Source organism: Bubalus bubalis, chromosome 18 (genome assembly GCF_019923935.1).
Source record: "Bubalus bubalis isolate 160015118507 breed Murrah chromosome 18, NDDB_SH_1, whole genome shotgun sequence".
NCBI lineage: Eukaryota > Metazoa > Chordata > Mammalia > Artiodactyla > Bovidae > Bubalus > Bubalus bubalis.
In genome coordinates, this window is record NC_059174.1 from 62214611 (window position 1) to 62233358 (window position 18748).

The following is an 18748-nucleotide window of genomic DNA, read 5'->3' on the forward strand; positions in this document are numbered from 1 at the left end:
GCGGAGCGAGTGTGACGTCATCGGAACAGCGCGTAGGCCCCGCCCACGGCCCCGGCCCCGGAAACTACCATTCCCAGCAGCAGCTGCGCTCGCAGTCCGTCACCATAGGTCCCGCCCTGGAGGCCCCTCCCCCGCCCCGCCCCTTCCGGAGGCGCCGGTTCCGGCGGCGTGTGCCCTTCCGCACGTGGGTCCCCGGCGGCGCGCTCTCGGTGCAGACTCCGGGGCGTGCGTGTGCGGGCGGGTGCAGTCAGAGTCCCGCTCCGGCCAGGCATGAGCCGCTACGTTCTGCCGCTGTCCGTGCTGGGCACGGCCGTGGGCGGCGCCGTGCTGCTCAAGTGAGTTCGCCCGGGTCTCTCAGGCGCGGTAACGGCGGGCCGGTGGGCTTGGACAGGGAGGGAGGGCCGGGTGGAGATCGCCAGCTCCTCGCCCACCCAGGAGTCCTCCAGTCCATTCATCCAGCAGTGCTCCCAGAGAATGCAGGGACAAGGCTGGGCCCCGAGCGGGCAGGTCACGGCCCAAGGTCGGCCAGAGAAAGGGGCGGATCCGGGCCCTGGTAAACGTTTTGGTCTAGTTGCTTCCGGACTTTTAGTGCATTAATTAATTCATTCAGCAGATATCTACTGGGCACCTCCCATATGTCACGTCCTGGCCCAGATGCAAGGAACGTGTATGTCACCTAAGCTCTCATTGTCCGGAATCAGAGAAACAAGTTAGGATTGTCCAACTCAGTCAATGAAAAGATCGTTATTCTTTCCTGTGGTTCCCGGAATTCACTAAATAAAAACAAGACAGGCGGCTAAGGGGTGCAAACTATTAGTTATAAAATAAACCACAAGAAGATAGTGTACAACCAGGGGAATATAGCAACTCTTTTATAATAGATATAAATGGAATATAACCTTTAAAAACCGTAAAGCATTATGTTGTACTCCTGTACCGTATATATTGTATATCAACTATTCTTCAATATAAAAATCCCCCCCACTCCAAACCAAAATACGGCAACCAAATATTCTATAGCAGCACCATTCAGTAGAACTTTCTGTGAAGATGGAAATCTTTTACATTTGCCCTGGCTATTATGAGCCATACAGTGCGACTATTGAGCACTTAAAAATATAACCGTGTTACGCTTGTAGTAACAGTATTATACTGTACACTTAAAAATTTGTTAAGATGGTAGACCTTATGTTAAGTGTTCAGGATTAGCAATACATATTTTATTACAGTTACACAAGAGCTGGGAGTTAGGCCAGAAAGTGATTGCAATATTGAAATATCTTTTTTTCCCCTGTCATAAGGGGTTGAAGGATAGACTGATTGACTGTTAATCTCTTTGCATAAATACGTTTAGGCTTGTTCATCTGCTCTGTGATGAGGCTTCATTTTGAAGTTGTTCCTCCTGATCCAATAAAGTCTTTTTTTGTGTAGCCGGCTGGTATCTTGTTTTTTTATAAACTCCTGCTTTGTAAATATTAATCGCCTTTTTTTTGAAAGCTCTAGGAAATGGAAATAATTTTTCCTTATCATAGAAATCATCGGGAAATTCCCTGGCGGTCCAGGGATTAGGACTTGGCGCTTTCATGCCAGGGACTGACTGTTCAGTCCTTGGTTGGGGAAGTAAGAACCCTCAAAGCAGAAGGCATGGCCAAAAAAAACATTCATTGGCTGCTGTTTTTATTTTTATTCATGCTGATGTCTGTTAGTTCTGAAAAAGCTTAAAAAAAAAAATAAAAAAAAAATACCAGCATGGGAAGAATAAAAGAAAGCTGAATGCCCTGGTTGGGGATGGGGAATATGACTATTTATTTTTAATTAAAAATACCCTCTTGTCTGGAGAGGACACTGGTTCTCTGGCCAGCTTCCTGTTGGGGACATTTAGTTGTTTCCAGTATTTAGCCTCTGGAATATGGACACAGTAGCAGAATAAGGCCCTCCTGCCCTCTCCCGCACATCCTAATGCCCAGAACCTATGACTATGTATCCTTACCGGTCAAAGGGGACTCTGCAGATGTCATTAAGGACCTCCATGATGGGAGATGATCACCAGGTGGCCCCAGCGTCATCATAACGGTACTCACAAGAGGGAGGCGGGAGAATCAGAGCCAGAGACTTGACGCTGCTGTGTTGCTGACTTTGAAGGCGGAGGAAGGGGCCCAGGGATGCAGGTGGCCCTTAGAATCTGGAAAAGGCTCGGGAACAATTCTCAATTCTCCCTTGTGCTTCCAGAAGGAATACGGCTCTGCCGACACCTCAGTTTTATCCTGTGAGACCCATCTGGGACTCTGAACTGCAGACTCTAGGGAAACACCATTGTGTGGTTTTAACCCACTGAACTCCTGGTGAAATGTTACAACAGCCGTAGGGATCGAACACAGGGGTCTTTATCAGCTAACGATGGTTATGACGAGGAGGCTTCCCCACACCAGGAGGTGCTGAGTAACCACAGGGCTCCCTTGGGTTGTGTGATATTGTTCCCATATTTCCGCTGGAGGAACACAAGCTCAGAGCGGTCACTTGTCTGAGATCGTAACCGTTGGGGGCACCTGCAGTGAGAGTGGACAGACAGATGGAACTGACCTCCCGTTTCCTACCTCCAGGGACTTTGTTGCCGGCGGGGCTTGTCCCAGCAAGGCCACCATTCCCGGGAAGACTGTCATTGTGACTGGTGCCAACACGGGCATCGGGAAGCAGACTGCCTTGGAGCTGGCCAAAAGAGGTGATGTCCCATTGGGCACCTGCTTCTTGGCTTGGGGCTCGGGAGCGAGATCTGGTGGTGGACGATGGGATTCCCCTGGGGGTGTTAAGATCTGGTGTTAAGACCTGGTGGTGGATGGTGGGACTCCCCTGGGGGTGTTAAGATCTGGTGTTAAGACCTGGTGGTGGATGGTGGGACTCCCCTGGGGGTGTTAAGATCTGGTGTTAAGACCTGGTGGTGGATGGTGGGATTTCCCTGGGGGTGTTAAGGCTTCTGATTCTTTCGGTTTTGCAAGTGGCAGAAACAAACGCAGGCTGGCGTAAGCCCCAAAGCCTGGTGTTCCTGGAAGGGGGCAGATGGGTCCAGGGGCTCAGAGGAGCCCCTGGATGCTCAGCAGTTTCTGGTTGGGTTTTTCTCTGCATCGGCCTCGCCCTCTCCTATGCTGGTTGGACTCAGTCCAAGTGACTGGGTTGGGACCTGGGTCAGAGGTTGGGAGTAAGACTTGACTTCAGGCTCTTCCTTCCCTTGTAGCTCAGTCAGTAAAGGATCTGCCTGCAGTGCAGGAGACCTGGGTTCAATCTCTGGGTTGGGAAGATCCCCTGGAGAAGGAAATGGCAACACACTCCAGTATCCTTGCCTGGAAAATCTCATGGACAGAGGAGCCTGGTGGGCTGCAGTCCATGGGGTCACAAAGAGTCGGCCATGACTGAGCGACTAACACTTACTTACACTTACTCAGGCCCTTCCAAGCTTACTGATCGGTCTTTAATAGGAAGGATGCCCCCTTCGATTTGGGTCTGTTTGATGTTTTTCTCATGGTCAGAGTGGGCTTATGGAGACGTGCCCTCCTCAGCACACAGATCTCTCTTTTTTAAAAAATTTATTTTTGGCCCCACTGTGTGACATGCAGGCTCTTAGTTCCCTGACCAGGGATCAAACCCGTGTCCCCTGCAGGAACACCAGGCTTTGGGGCTTACGCCAGCCTGTGTTTGTTTCTGCCACTTGCAGAAGCTCGGATTCCTAACCACTGACCACCAGGGAAGTCCCCACAGAGCTCTCTTTTGAATTTAGAATCTGGAGTTGCTGGGGGGACAGGCACGAGAGAGGGAGGTGTCCCGGTTTTTGTTTGAACACCTGGAAGACTGGAGTTGGGAGGGAGAGGCCGGGGCAGGTGTGAGGGCTGGGGGAGGCCGGGACCTCTCCTTGGGGGGATCGAGACGCGGTGGCCAGTGAATGAGTCCCTGCTGGATCAACCAGGCCCGAGCTGCATGTTCACCCTGAGGTCAGAGTGATGGGGGCCATGGTGGGTGGTCCTCTGCCCCTGCGCCTCATCACGCAGGGTTTCCCCCAGGGAGGGGCAGATGTTCCTTTTCGGACCTGGCGAGACCGGAACTTGGGCCGACACACCCACTGCCATCCAAGGGCCGGGCTGGCCCTGCGAGGACGGACGGAGCCTGGACTTGATGAGCTCTGTCCTGGACTGTGATGGGGCCGCCGGTGTGTAGGAGGCAGCTGCTCCACCCCAGGGGAGCCCCAAAGACGCACACAGGCAGCATCCTTGTTGCCCATCCTTTTCTCAGACCCTGTTTCTCCTCACTTTTCTAATTTGAAAAAAAAAAAAAAAATTTTTTTTTAAATGGGTGTATTAAATATTTAATTCACACACTTAAAATACACACTTCTGGGATTTTTAGTATCTTCACAGAAATGTGCAGCCATGACTGCTCCCCATTGTAGAACATGTTTCATCACCCCAAAATAAAACCTGGGTCCTCTAAGCCGTGGCCCTCTTAATGTCCCATCCTCTGCAAAGCTGGGAAACCGCTGATCTTCCTCTTGTGGATTTGCCTCTTGGGCATTTCAGATTAATGGAGTCATACACTGTGCTTTTATGCCTCTTGCTTTGACTGAGTGAGCATCATGCTTGTGAAGCTCACCTATGGTGCGGATGCTTTGGGATTTCCTTCCTTTTCATGGCTGAGTAATATTCCACTGATGGATGGACCACGTTTCCCTTAATACTTTTTTTAAATATTGGAGGATAGCTGATTTACAGTGTTGCGTTAGTTTCAGTTGTGCGGCAAAGTGATTCCGTTTTAAACATACATGTATCTATTCTTTTTCAAATTCTTTCCCATTCAGCTCATTACAGAATATTGGTCAGAGTTCCCCGTGCTCTCCAGTAGGTCCTTGTTGGTTATCTGTTTTATATACGGCAGAGTGTATATGTTAGTTCCAAACTCCCACTTTATCCCTCCGCCTCCATGTTCATTCTTCCCTCAATGGACATTTGGGGCGTTTCTGCCTCAACAGTGCCTCTGTGTACGTTAGAGTACATAGTTTTGTATGGACGTATCTTTTCATTTATCTTAAGTACGTACACTTAGGAGTGGATCTTTTTTATGTTTATTAAAAATTTTTTTTTCTTGTCTGGCTCTTCCAGGAGGCAACATCATTCTGGCCTGTCGAGACATGGAGAAGTGCGAAGCGGCGGCCAAGGAGATTCGAGGGGAGACCCTCAATCACCGCGTCAACGCCTGGCACCTGGACTTGGCCTCCCTGAAGTCCATCCGAGAGTTCGCGGCGAAGGTCACTGAAGGCAAGAGAGAGGCCGCGGGGCTTGTGAGGGAGGGCCTGAGCGGCCAGGCCATGAGGAGGGAGCGCACCGGGCAGGCCCTAGAGCCGAGTGTCGGTCACTGCCTGTTTTTGTTCCGTCTTTGGGTGAAGATGTTACACTGTTTTCTTTTCTGACATTTTCACGTTTACATATTTTTCATTTTTACATGTGGGAAAGAAAAAAGAATAACATTTCACAGCATGTGACTTTTATTTGGAATTCAGGTGGTGTTTTGTTTTTTTTTGGGCACACGGCATGGCTTTCAGGGTGTTAGTTGCCTGGCCAGGGCTTGAACCTGCTCCCTGGGCAGGGAAAGCACAGGGTCCTAACCCCTGGGTCTCCAGGGAACTCCTGGAATTCAGGTTTTAGTTTCCCTAAAGGTTGTTTTTCTTTAACTGGAGTATAATTGTTTACAGTGTTGTGTTAGTGTCTGCTGTAGAAGAATGTGACTCAGCTATATGTATGCATATATCTCCATAAAGGGTCTTCCCTGGTGGCTCAGTGCTAAAGAACCCGCCTGTCAATGCAGGAGATGTGAATTCGATCCCTGGGTCGGGAAGATCTGCTGGAGAAGGAAATGGCAACCCACTCCAGTATTCTTGCCTGGAGAATCCCATGGACAGAGGAGCCTGGCGGGCTACAGTCCATGGGGTTGCAAAGAGTCAGACACCACTGAGCGACTCAACAACAACAAAATCATCTCTGTAAAGTTTTATTGACACACAGCTGGGCCCATCGATTTCCATTTTGTCTGTGGCCGTTTTAGTCCTGCGAGGGCAGAGTTCAGTGGAGACAGACCAAATCGCCTGCAAAACTGAAAGTATTTGCTGCCTGGTCCTTTACAGAAGAAGGTTACCGAGTCCCACTCTCCAGGAAAACCAAGTCCTTCTGTCTGAGCTGGGCTCCTGGGAGAAGCAGAGGCCGGGAACGGATTTGCTGTGTAGGGAGGCAGAGGAGGACTTAACCAGGAGGAGAAGGGCAGAAACACCGACTCACCCACTGTTTGCTCAGGCTCTCTGGCGCTGAGGCGACTCCAGGGACACAGACGTGAGTCAGATTCAGGCTCTGTCTCCGGAGTGCCTGGGGCCGTGTCGGCCGTGAGGACAAGTGACTCAGAGGGGACCCGAAGGCACGACGCAGAGCACCCAGGAACGCCCACCTTCTCCGCTGGGCGTCTCCTTCTGCAGAGCCAGGCATCAGGCTGGCGTTTCTTTGCACTCTCATCTCCTTGATGGCTGACTCACTCTTCCTGCTGCTTGCTGCACGGTCTCAGAACCGCTTACATATTTATTTATCTTTTGAACAGGAATAACATTTGCAAGCTTAAATGTTCAGAAAGTGCAAACGGGGCTACAGGAAAACATCTTCCCGGCGAAGCCGCCGCTAGCTCCCTGGCTGCTGTCCTCAGATGGGCTCACTGCGTCCCCCGCTGTGCGTCCTCTGGGGGACCGTTGATGTGTGTATAAAGCAAACGGGGGGGATACGCCTCCCCTTGGGTTTTTTGTATAAACCGAAGCCTGTTATACAGCCAATACTGCCCCTCGCTTTTTGTCTGCAGCTCTCTCCTGGAGATCAGTGCGGGCAGGACTTTTTCCTTTTATTGTCGTGGCTGTCTTGTGTATGTTTGTTTCTCTTCCTGCCGCTGTGGGGCTTGCAGGATCTTAGTTCCCGACCAGGGGTTGAATCCGTGTGCCTTGCTGTGGAAGCGTGGAGTCCTAACCACTGGACTGCCAGGGAATTCCTGTGTGTGTGTGTTTTAAAGTTTTTATTGAAATATAATTGACTTACAATGTTTTGTTAGTTTCAGGTTTATAGCAAACTTGAACTCTGATTTAGTTGTATACACACATGAACGCTCACAAAAATACATTTTTTGTTTAAGACTCTTTTCTGTTATAGATTATTATAAGGTATTGAGTATAGTTCCCTGTGCTATACAGTAGGTCCTTGTTGGTTATCTGTTTTATATAGAGTAACGGGCATGTTAATCCCAGATTCCTAATTAATCCCTCCCCGTGCACCTTGGTAACCATAAGTTTTCTATGTCTGTGAGTCTGTTTTGTAAATAAAGTCATTAGTATCCTTTTTTTTAGATTCCATATATAAGTGAGAGGATGAGATGGTTGGATGACATCATTGAGTCAATGGACATGAGTCTGAGCAAACTCTGGGAGATAGTGAAGGACAGGGAAGCCCGGCGTGCTGCAGTCCATGTGGTCGCAAAGACTCGGACACAAACTTAGTGACTGAATAATAACAACATATGAGTGATAGCATATAATTCTGCCTTTCTCTGGCTCACTTTACCTAGTATGATCATCTCTGGGTCCGTCCCTGTTGCTGCAAATGGCACCATTTCCTTCTTTTTTATGGCCGAATAATATTCCGTCACACTGTGTCTTCTTTGTCCATTCCTCTGTCGATGGACACTTAGGTCGCAGAGTACTTTTTGAGGGGATCATGATGAAGCCGTCCTACCTGGCAGGTTCTGTTACCCATTTTATCGTGGGGGAAACTGAGTCCTGTTTGTCCTCACCCCCGTTTTCCAGAGGAGGAGCACATTCACATCCTGATCAACAACGCGGCCGTGATGCGGTGCCCCCACTGGACCACCGAGGACGGCTTTGAGATGCAGCTTGGCGTTAACTACCTGGGTGAGCCTGCGGGCTGAGTGGCATCGGCCCGGGATGTGGGTGGGGCCCCTGTGGACCAGATGCAGGCTCTGGGAGGGGTCTTGCTCCAGTCTCCAAGGCGGCCGTGCGTGGGGTCACCTGGCAGCTCGGGGAGCCCCCTGTTCCTGGCTGGACCTTCAGTCCCGGACCTTTCATCAGCCTCTTGGCCTCTTGTCCCTTTGTCTGTCTGTCCTCCAGTCTCTGTCTGTCCTTCACTTGCTGTGTCAGTCTATCTGTTGTCACTCTGAGTCCATCAGTAAGACTGAGGGACGTTGGGTAGGTGTCAGTCACACAGGATTAGGGACCACCCTAATGACCTTGTTTAAACTTTATCACCTTTCTGTAGACCCTCACTCTAAATAAGGTTACACTCCGAGGTACTGGAGGGTAGGACTTTTTTTTTTAGGGGTGTTTGGGGGGTGACATGGCTTGCCTGGTGGCTCAGGTGGTAAAGTATCTACCTGCAGTGCAGGAGACCCGGGTATGATCCCTGGGTGGGAAAGATCCCTTGGAGAAGGGAATGAGCAACTTAAGTTCAGTTCAGTTCAGTTGCTCAGTCGTGTCCGACTCTTTGCGACCCCATGAATTGCAGCACACCAGGCCTCCCTGTCCATCACCAACTCTCAGAGTTCACTCAGACTCACGTCCATCGAGTCAGTGATGTCATCCAGCCATCTCATCCTCTGTTGTCCCCTTCTCCTGCTCCCAATCCCTCCCAGCATCAGAGTCTTTTCCAATGAGTCAACTCTTCGCATGAGGTGGCCAAAGTACTGGAGTTTCAGCTTCAGCATCATTCCTTCCAAAGAAATCCCAGGGCTGATCTCCTTCAGAATGGACTGGTTGGATCTCCTTGCAGTCCAAAGAACTCTCAAGAGTCTTCTCCAACACCACAGTTCAAAAGCATCAATTCTTCAGTGCTCAGCTTTCTTCACAGTCCAACTCTCACACCCATACATGACCACTGGAAAAACCATAGCCTTGACTAGACAGACCTTTGTTGGCAAAGTAATGTCTCTGCTTTTCAATGTGCTATCTAGGTTGGTCCTAACTTTTCTCCCAAGGAGTAAGCGTCTTTTAATTTCATGGCTGCAATCACCATCTGCAGTGATTTTGGAGCCCCAGAAAATAAAATCTGACACTGTTTCCACTGTTTCCCCATCTATTTCCCATGAAGTGATGGGACCAGATGCCATGATCTTAGTTTTCTGAATGTTGAGCTTTAAGCCAACTTTTTCACTCTCCTCTTTCACTTTCATCAAGAGGCTTTTTAGTTCCTCTTCAGTTTCTGCCATATGGATGATGTCATCTGCATATTTGAGGTTATTGATATTTCTTCTGGCATTCTTGATTCCAGCTTGTGCTTCTTCCAGCCCAGTGTTTCTCATGATGTACTCTGCATATAAGTTAAATAAGCAGGGTGACAATATACAGCCTTGATGTACTCCTTTTCCCATTTGGAACCAGTCTGTTGTTCCATGTCCAGTTCTAACTGTTGCTTCCTGACCTGCATATAGGTTCCTCAAGAGGCAGGTCAGGTGGTCTGGTATTCCCATCTCTTGAAGAATTTTCCACAGTCTATCGTGATCCACACAGTCAAAGGCTTTGGCATAGTCAATAAAGCAGAAATAGATGTTTTTCTGGAACTCTCTTGCTTTTTCGATGATCCAGCGGATGTTGGCAATTTGATCTCTGGTTCCTCTGCCTTTTCTAAAACCAGCCTGAACATCAGGAAGTTCACGGTTCACGTATTGCTGAAGCCTGGCTTGGAGAATTTTGAGCATTACTTTACTAGCGTGTGAGATGAGTGCAATTGTGCGGTAGTTTGAGCATTCTTTGGCATTGCCTTTCTTTGGGATTGGAATGAAAACTGACCTTTTCCAGTCCTGTGGCCACTGCTGAGTTTTCCAAATTTGCTTGCATATTGAGTGCAGCACTTTCACAGCATCATCTTTCAGGATTTGAAATAGCTCAACTGGAATTCCATCACCTTTACTAGCTTTGTTCGTAGTGATGCTTTCTAAGGCCCACTTGACTTCACATTCCAGGATGTCTGGCTCTAGGTGAGTGATCACACCATCGTGATTATCTTGGTCATGAAGATTATTTTTGTGTAGTTCTTCTGTGTATTCCTGCCACCACTTCTTAATATCTTCTGCTTCTGTTAGTTCCATACCATTTCTGTCCTTTGTCGAGCCCGTCTTTGCCTGAAATGTTCCCTTGGTATCTCTAATTTTCTTGAAGAGATCTCTAGTCTTTCCCATTCTGTTGTTTTCCTCTATTTCTTTGCATTGATCGCTGAGGAAGGCTTTCTTATCTCTCCTTGCTATTCTTTGGAACTCTGCATTCAGATGCTTATATCTTTCCTTTTCTCCTTTGCTTTTTGCTTCTTTTCTTTTCACAGCTATTTGTAATGCCTCCCCAGACAGCCATTTTGCTTTTTGGCATTTCTTTTCCATGGGGATGGTCTTGATCCCTGTCTCCTGTACAATGTCACAAACCTCCGCCCATAGTTCATCAGGCACTCTATCTATCAGATCTAGTCCCTTAAATCTATTTCTCACATCCACTGTATAATCATAAGGGATTTGATTTAGGTCATACCTGAATGGTCTAGTGGTTTTCCTTACTTTCTTCAATTTAAGTCTGAATTTAGCAGTAATGAGTTCATGGTCTGAGCCACAGTCCACTCCTGGTCTTGTTTTTGTTGACTGTATAGAGCTTCTCCATCTTTGGCTGCAAAGAATATAATCAATCTGATTTCGGTGTTGACCATCTGGTAATGTCCATGTGTAGAGTCTTCTCTTGTGTTGTTGGAAGAGGGTGTTTGCTATGACTAGTGCATTTTCTTGGCAAAACTCTATTAGTCTTTGCCCTGCTTCATTCCGTATTCCAAGGCCAAATTTGCCTGTTACTCCAGGTGTTTCTTGACTTCTTACTTTTGCATTCCAGTCCCCTATAATGAAAAAGACATCATTTTTGGGTGTTAGTTCTAAAAGGTCTTGTAGGTCTTTATAGAATCATTCAACTTCAGCTTCTTCAGGGTTACTAGTTGGGGCATAGACTTGGATTACTGTGATATTGAATGGTTTGCCTTGGAAACGAACAGAGATCATTCTGTCGTTTTTGAGATTGCATCCAGGTACTGCATTTCGGACTCTCTTGTTGACCATGATGGCTACTCCATTTCTTCTGAGGGATTCCTGCCTGCAGTAGTAGATATAATGGTCATCTGAATTAAATTCACCCATTCCAGTCCATTTTAGTTTGCTGATTCCTAGAATGCTGATGTTCACTCTTGCCATCTCTTGTTTGACCACTTCCAATTTGCCTTGATTCATGAACCTGACATACCAGGTTCCTATGCAATATTGCTCTTTACAGCATCGGACCTTGCTTCTATCACCAGTTACATCCACAGCTGGGTATTGTTTTTGCTTTGGCTCCATCCCTTCATTCTTTCTGGAGTTATTTCTCTACCGATCTCTAGTAGCATATTGGGCACCTACTGACCTGGGGAGTTCCTCTTTCAGTATCCTATCATTTTGCCTTTATCCAAGGTAAGGAGCAGCGGCTGCGCTTTGCTGGAGCAGCCGTGAAGAGATACCCCAAGTCCAAGGTAAGAGAAACCCAAGTAAGATAGTAGGTATTGCAAGAGGGCATCAGAGGGCAGACACACTGAAACCATACTCACAGGAAACTAGTCAATCTAATCACACTAGGACCACAGCCTTGTCTAACTCAATGAAACTAAGCCATGCCCTGTGGGGCCACCCAAGACGGGGCATGGTGGAGAGTGTGGTCCACTGGAGAAGGGAATGGCAAACCACTTCAGTAGTCTTGCCTTGAGAACCCCGTGAACAGTATGAACAGTATGAACAACTTAAGCACGCACAATTCGCCTGTAACACACATGTGACTATCTTCATCCGCTGCTGGCTGGGACTCAGTCATGTGACCTAGTGGAGCTGCAGGGGAGACTGGGAAATGTAGTTGTTTACTGGGCAGTCTCATGGGTAACCCAAAATTCTATCACTGGAAAAGAAATGGAGAAAGGATTTTGAGAGACAGACAGCCCTCGGCTGTCACAGGACTTTGTGATAATTAGTTGTGGGGACTGTTTTGTGCATTGCAGGATTTTTTTTTTTTTTGGGTGCATCACAGGGCTTGTGGGATCTCAGTTTAATGGGCAGGGATTGCACCCAGGCCGCAGCAGTGAAATCCCAGCATCCTAACCAGAAGACCCCCAGGCAACTCCTGCGCTGTGGGACTTTTAGCTGCATCCCTGGCCTCACCCACTAGGTGGCAGTAGCACTCCCATACGGTCCTCAGCTCTAAGGATGGAGATTGCCTCCAGACTTTGCCAAATGCCCCCTGGAGGGCAGAGGGGGACCCTGCTGAGAAACACAGGTTATGGAAGGAGGCAATAAGGTGATGTTCTCAGTAGGGTCCTACGCCTGGGACAAGAATTGAGGAAAAGTTGTCTTTCTGTTTTCCTTCTTCCAGGCCACTTCCTTTTGACGAACTTGCTACTGGACAAGCTGAAAGCCTCTGCCCCTTCGCGCATCATCAACGTCTCGTCCTTGGCCCACGTTGCTGGGCACATAGACTTCGAGGACTTGAACTGGGAGAAGAGGAAGTATGACACGAAGGCAGCCTACTGCCAGAGCAAGCTGGCCGTCGTCGTCTCCACCAAGGAGCTGAGCCGGCGGCTTCAAGGTGCGCATGGCCGGCCTCCTTGGTGGGCTCCCCTCTCCATTGGCTCCGAGCCTGAAGCGGTCCTGCCGTGACCCTGGGTGGATGGGAGGTCAAGAGGTGGCTCCAGGACAGAGCAGGCCAACCCATGACACACTTACCACCACGCTCCCCGCTGGTGCCCGACGCAGACAGACAGTCGATCTCCGCACTCTCCTCTGCTCCTCCCACACAGGCACCCGAGCCTTTGCTGTTCTAGGCCAGTGGAGCTTTGGCAGTATCTGGAGATGTTTTTGGCTGTCCGTCTGGGGAAGAGGGGCAGTTTGGGAGAGGCATCTCGTGAGCAGAGGCCGGGGTGGTGCTCAACATCCTACAGTGCACAGGATAAAGAATGATCCCAGCTCAGCGTCCGTAGTGCCAAAGCTGAAGAGCCTGCCCTTTGACCTGGCTTCATAAAGAGGGTCTGATGACAGGCAGTGTGAGCTCACCTGAGCACTTGTAATAACTGCAGCGTCTCAGACCCCTCCCTGACCCACTGCTTTAGACTCTGGGCTTGGAGCCTAGCGGTCTGGGCTTCTCCAGCCCTCCAGGCGATGTTTACACACTCAGGTTCAGAAGCTTTGCTCTGGGCAGCTGTGAGACAGCTGCCGTGCAAGATAAAAGCATGGATGTGAAGGTTTCAGAGCAGGAGGGTGATTTAAACTCAGGGGAGCCCCAGAGCCCAGGGTGGGCAGCATCAGCCTTCCTGGTAAGGGGTGAACCTGCTGTCTGCTTGCCTCACTCTTCCTTTCTCTCCCAGGCACGGGCGTGACTGTCAATGCCTTGCATCCCGGCGTGGCCAGGACAGAGCTGGGCAGACACACGGGCATGCACAGCTCCGCCTTCTCCAGCTTCACGCTCGGTAAGTCCCCTCCCGGCCTGGGGTCCCTTAGCTGAACCCCTGTCCTCCCAGCTTGGAGCCCAGGGCCCTTCCTCAGTGTATTAGGGTTCTCCTGGGAAACTGAACCAATAGGATATACAGGGGTATTTAGAGAGATTGACTAGGAGGGTTTGGCTCATGCATCTGTGGGGGCCTGACCTGTATGTCGGAGGCCCAGGAATGCTGGCCCTGTAGTTCCAGCCCAAACCTGAAGGCCTGAGGACCAGGGGAACCGCTGGCGTAAGTCCCACGCTGACTCGAAAAGCCAAGAGGGCTGGACGTCCGGGCTCAATGTCTCACCCTCAGTTAACTTCCCAGTGCCTGCTCACCTTGGGAGGGTGGATTTCACAGTCTTTACACACACCCTCACAGACACCCCGGAAACAGTATTCTCCCTGGCTCTCTGGGCATCTCGTAGCTCAGTAAGTTCACACATACATTTTCTCTCTCTTTTACCTTTTGGCCGCTTTGCATGTGGGATCTTAGTTCCCTGACCAGGAATCGAACCTGTGCCGCCTGCACTGGCAGCTCCGAGTCTTAACCACTGGACCATCAGGGAAGACCCCACACATAGAATTAACGTCACACTCAGAGTCTATCTCAGGGGCTTTCCTGCTTTACCCTGTATCTTCTTTTTCTCCTGTGTCTTCCCTGGTACCAAGTCACTTTCATGTGTCTGCCCAGCCTGCCAGCCTCAGAACACCCTGGGAAACAGGCCAGAGCCTTACGTTGTTCAGCTGTTCAGTTGTGTCTGACTCTTTGCGACCCCATGGACTGCAGCATGCCAGGCCTCCCTGTCCATCACCATCTCCCAGAGCTTGCTCAAACTCACATCCATTGAGTCGGTGGTGCATCCGACTCATCCTCTGTTGCCCCCTTCTCCTCCTGCCTTCAATCTTTCCCAGCATCAGGGTCTTTTCTAATGAGTTGGCTCTTCGCGTCAGGTGGCTAGAGTATTGGGGCTTCAGCTTCAGCATCAGTTCTTCCAATGACCAGTGAGAAAAGTGTTTCAGAGGAGGAGGTCGTGAGGCTGACTGCTTGGAGTCCAGCCATGCTTGGGATAGCTCCAGTTTCATCCCAAACTGGCTGGGCCACCCAGGGAAGGGACTTCTTTCCAAATCCCTATTTCCTTATCTGCCAGTAAGGCTCATAGTAGTACCTGTCTCACAGTGGGGAGGACTAGATGAGACTGCCCTTAAAAGGACCAGCACAGTGCCTGGCCCAGGTTTAGGCTGAATAAATAGTGAGAGCTTTATAACTAGTGTTTGTTATCCTGGCAAACATTTTAATTGGTGGTGGCTAGGTATCAAGAATCTTAAGGTGAGGCTGGCACTGGAGATAATACACAAAAGTTAGTTTAAAGAAAGATTGGGGTGGTGGGGGTACTTCCTCGGTGGTCCAGTAGTTAAGACTGTGCCTCCATTGCGGGGGCCATAGGTTCAATCCCTGGTTGGGGAACTAAGATCCCATGTGCCACGCATGGTGCAGCCAAAAACAAAGCAAAAAGAAAGATTGGGTGGGGTGAGGACTTGGACCTTCCATTTGCCTAGGAAAAGCTAGGGGAGCTTCCTGGAGGAGTCAGCTTTCAGGCTGGTTCCTGCATCTGGAGTTGATTTGTCTGGGCAATGCCAGGGAAGGGAGCTCCTGTGTAAGGAACCAGAGTGGCAAAGGCCTGGAGTGAGCTCTATGGGACTCCAGGGACCCTTCTGGCTTTGGTGGGCCCTGAGCAACCCGGGGTGAGATGTACTTTCCTCTCTGAATGTCTGGACTGAACTGTCTGTGGACTGACTGCAGGGCCCATCTTCTGGCTGCTGGTCAAGAGCCCCCAGCTGGCGGCCCAGCCCAGCGTCTACCTGGCCGTGGCGGAGGAGTTGGAGGGCGTTTCTGGAAAGTACTTTGATGTACTCAAAGAGAAGCTTCCGGCCCCAGAAGCTGAGGATGAGGAAGTAGCCAAGAGGCTTTGGGCTGAAAGTGTCCGTCTGGTGGGCTTGGAGATGTCCCATGGATCCCATGGGAAGAGGGGACAGCCGCTCCCCAAGTAACTGCTGGGAACAGGCGTGGAAGCCACCAGGGAGGCAGAGCCACCAGGGTGGAGCAGCTACTCGCCAAACCTGGCTGTCGTGCCTGCAGCATCCACCAGGTGGCAGTATTGACAAGGGTCCAGCTAGTCAGAGCTATGGTTTTCTCAGTAGTCATGTTTGGATGTGAGAGTTGGACCATAAAGAAGCCTGAGCACTGAGTCTTTCGAACTGTGATGCTGAAGACTCTTGAGAGTCAACCGGTCCATCCTAAAGGAAATCAATGCTGAATATTCATTGGAAGGACTGATGCTGAAACTGAAGCTCCAACACTTTGGCCACCTCATGAGAAGAACTGACTCATTGGAAAGACCCTGATGCTGGGAAAGATGGAAGGCAGGAGGAGAAGGGGACCACAGAGGATGAGATGGTTGGATGGCATCACCGACTCGATGGACATGAGTTTGAGCAGACTCTTGGAGACAGTGAAGGACAGAAAGCCTGGCGTGCTGCAGTCCATGGGGTTGCAGAGTCGGACAGGACTGAGCGACTGAACAACAACAAATTGTCCAAGGGGTTCTGACTGCCATGCCTGCGGCTCCCTCTAGATGGTGGCATTGGCTCTTTTCTGGCCACAGTGGATGGGCTCCCAGGCGAGCATCTGGCCCAGGGCTGGCTGGCACAGTGTGCCCTGCTGCCAACAGGTGAGCTGGGCCAGTGGACGCCTCCCCTGGGAATCCACACCAGGAGTCTTGGGGGCGGTGTCACCCGCCTCTGGTGTGCACCATGCCTGAGACAGGATGGCCCGTGGGCAGGTTGTCTGACGCGGCTCGAGTGAGTCTGTGGTCTGCCGCATGGCTGTGTGCACTTCCGGTCTCCTCTCTGAGCTTCCCCAGCTGTTCACCGGACTACCTCATCGCATGGGGCCGAGTTTCCCCTGGCTCGGGGAACAGCAGGTGCACCTTCCTTACCAGCGGATCTTTACTGACGACCTGCCACATGCCGGACCCCGGCGAGGTGCTGGAGACGCCCGCAGGAACAGACCCTGTTGTCTCCACGTCATGCTGGCCACATCATGGGGTCGGGGGGTGGGCAGGGGGGATCCACTGAGGAGCCCGGAGGCCCGGGACCACGACCATCACTGCAGTTCCTGTGGGGACTTCAGTCACAGACTCTCCAACTTGCTCTTTAATAGGAAAAAAACAAAAAACTGTAAGTGAGTCATCGGTTTCCCTTTCTTCCTTTACGTGTGTGTGTGTGGCGGGGGGAGTGCTAAGGAGCTGGCCTGAAAGAACTTGGATTTATTACATTTAGAAAATGGGCTCTTGACTTAACTGTCACCAGGGCAGTAAACAGCTCAGAAGTTCAGACTTTCGGAGGCTAAAGGGGCCCGTCCCTCCTTTCACGTGGTGACGGTCCTTGAGGTCTGGGCGCCTTCCGAGTTAGAAGCGGGGCTGACGCTCCGCTTGGGCGCAGCATGGAGGGGACCCCACAGAGCTCAGTTATTGAGCTAAAAAGTATCTTAACGTTAAAATGTTTAATACTTGGGAGAACTGTGGAGGCCACGTCGTACGATGCGCAGAAGGGCAGAGAAGGACCCTGTCCCAAATGCCATCAGTGCTGAGGGGGTGGGTGGGGAGGAAGTGTTTAAGACGCCCCAGTGCTCCATGGACACGGCGAGTGTTGCTCCTGTTCCCACGTTGGGTGGACAGTGGCCAGAGGACTGGTGTGGGGTGACCGGGCCCCACCTCCCCGTCTGTGCCCACTGTCTTCTCTGTGGGCCGCACCTGGACACTCACTCCTTTTTTTAAAGACAATGAGATTAAAAAGAAAAAATTATTTGGTTGTTTCGGCCTCTTTCATTTGGGAGTGAGGGCTCTCTACCGTGGTTGCTCCGTGGCAGGTGGGATCTTAGTTCCCCGACCTGGGATCAAACCCACAGCCCCCGCTGTGGAAGCACGGACTCTTAAGCACTGGACCACCAGGGAAGTCCCTTCTCTCATTTTTTAAGGGCCTCTTGATACCGCTTGGCCCATCCAGACAATCCAGGATCGTCTTCCTCCTTTGACATTGGCTGTTAGGAACTTAAACCCATCATCCCCCTTGCTACCCCTTGGCCATATAAAATAGAAGGTTCTGTGGATTAGGAACACCTTGGGGGCACCCAATTTTCCGCCGACACTGTTCTTTTCAAAATCCTTAAGCAAAAATCCTTTCTGCTTAAATTAAGAGGAATCAGCTTCACCAGGGTTGTTGGCAAGCAAATCAATGGAAAAAACAGATTTTTAAAATCACAAACTCCCCACTATCTGCTTTCAAAAAAAAAAAAAAAAAACTTGGGATGTGTTAGCAAGAAGAGGGGTTGGAATTCAGAGTCTGATTCCACAGCCCACTCTCTTTCTGGGGGAGGGTTATAGGTCCAAATGTCCGTGAGAACCTCTGACCGCACAAAGATTTGTCTGTTACGTACATGCAAGCAACCTGTGGCCCACGGCTGATGCTAACCACAAACCTTCACAACCAACATCCGCTTCCTTTCTGAAACTGAGAAACCCCGAAGACCACAAGTGTGGAGTCACACATCAGCTTCACCCTTGACTGCTTCTCTGAAGGCTTTGAGGTGGTTCACAAACCCAGCTACAACCTTCAGACGGATGGAAGACGATCAAACCGATTTACAACAAGACGGCGCAAAACAAAACCCAAACCCGCAGAAGCAGCCCAGAAAGGAGACAGCAGCAAAGTCATGCACAGACCCAGGGCCCACCGTGGAAGGCGGTGCTCGGATATGCTCTTCACCACGAGAGACCAGGCCAGGGTCACATCCTTCATGCTGCCCTTTGGGCTTGGAGATTCTGTCGGGATGGTTTGGGCTGCTGATGACAGAACATGAAGGGGTTAAGCTGAACTGACGTGTGCACACGACCATGTGTGAAATAGATGGCTAGTGGGAGGCTGCTGTGTAGACAGGGAGCTCAGCTCAGTGCTCTGTGACGACCCAGAGGGTGGGATGGGGGTGGAGGGAGGTTCAGGAGGGAGGGGATATATGTATACACATGGCTTCCTTGATGGCTCAGCTGGTAAAGAATCTGCCTGCAATGCAGGAGACCTGGGTTTGATCCCTGGTTTGGG

The 18748-nt window shown here is 50.3% G+C and overlaps 1 protein-coding gene across 1 annotated transcript; it reads left to right on the forward strand.

Moving 5' to 3' along the window:
• Positions 1 to 144: 144 nt before the first annotated feature.
• RDH13 (retinol dehydrogenase 13) lies at positions 145 to 15889 on the forward strand. The gene is made up of 7 exons (XM_006063991.4): positions 145 to 335; positions 2601 to 2719; positions 5142 to 5297; positions 7865 to 7969; positions 12491 to 12703; positions 13479 to 13580; positions 15393 to 15889. Exons 1-7 carry the CDS (start codon positions 271 to 273, stop codon positions 15638 to 15640), a joined length of 1008 nt encoding a protein of 335 aa, XP_006064053.3. The 5' UTR covers positions 145 to 270; the 3' UTR covers positions 15641 to 15889.
• The last annotated feature ends 2859 nt before the right edge of the window (positions 15890 to 18748 follow it).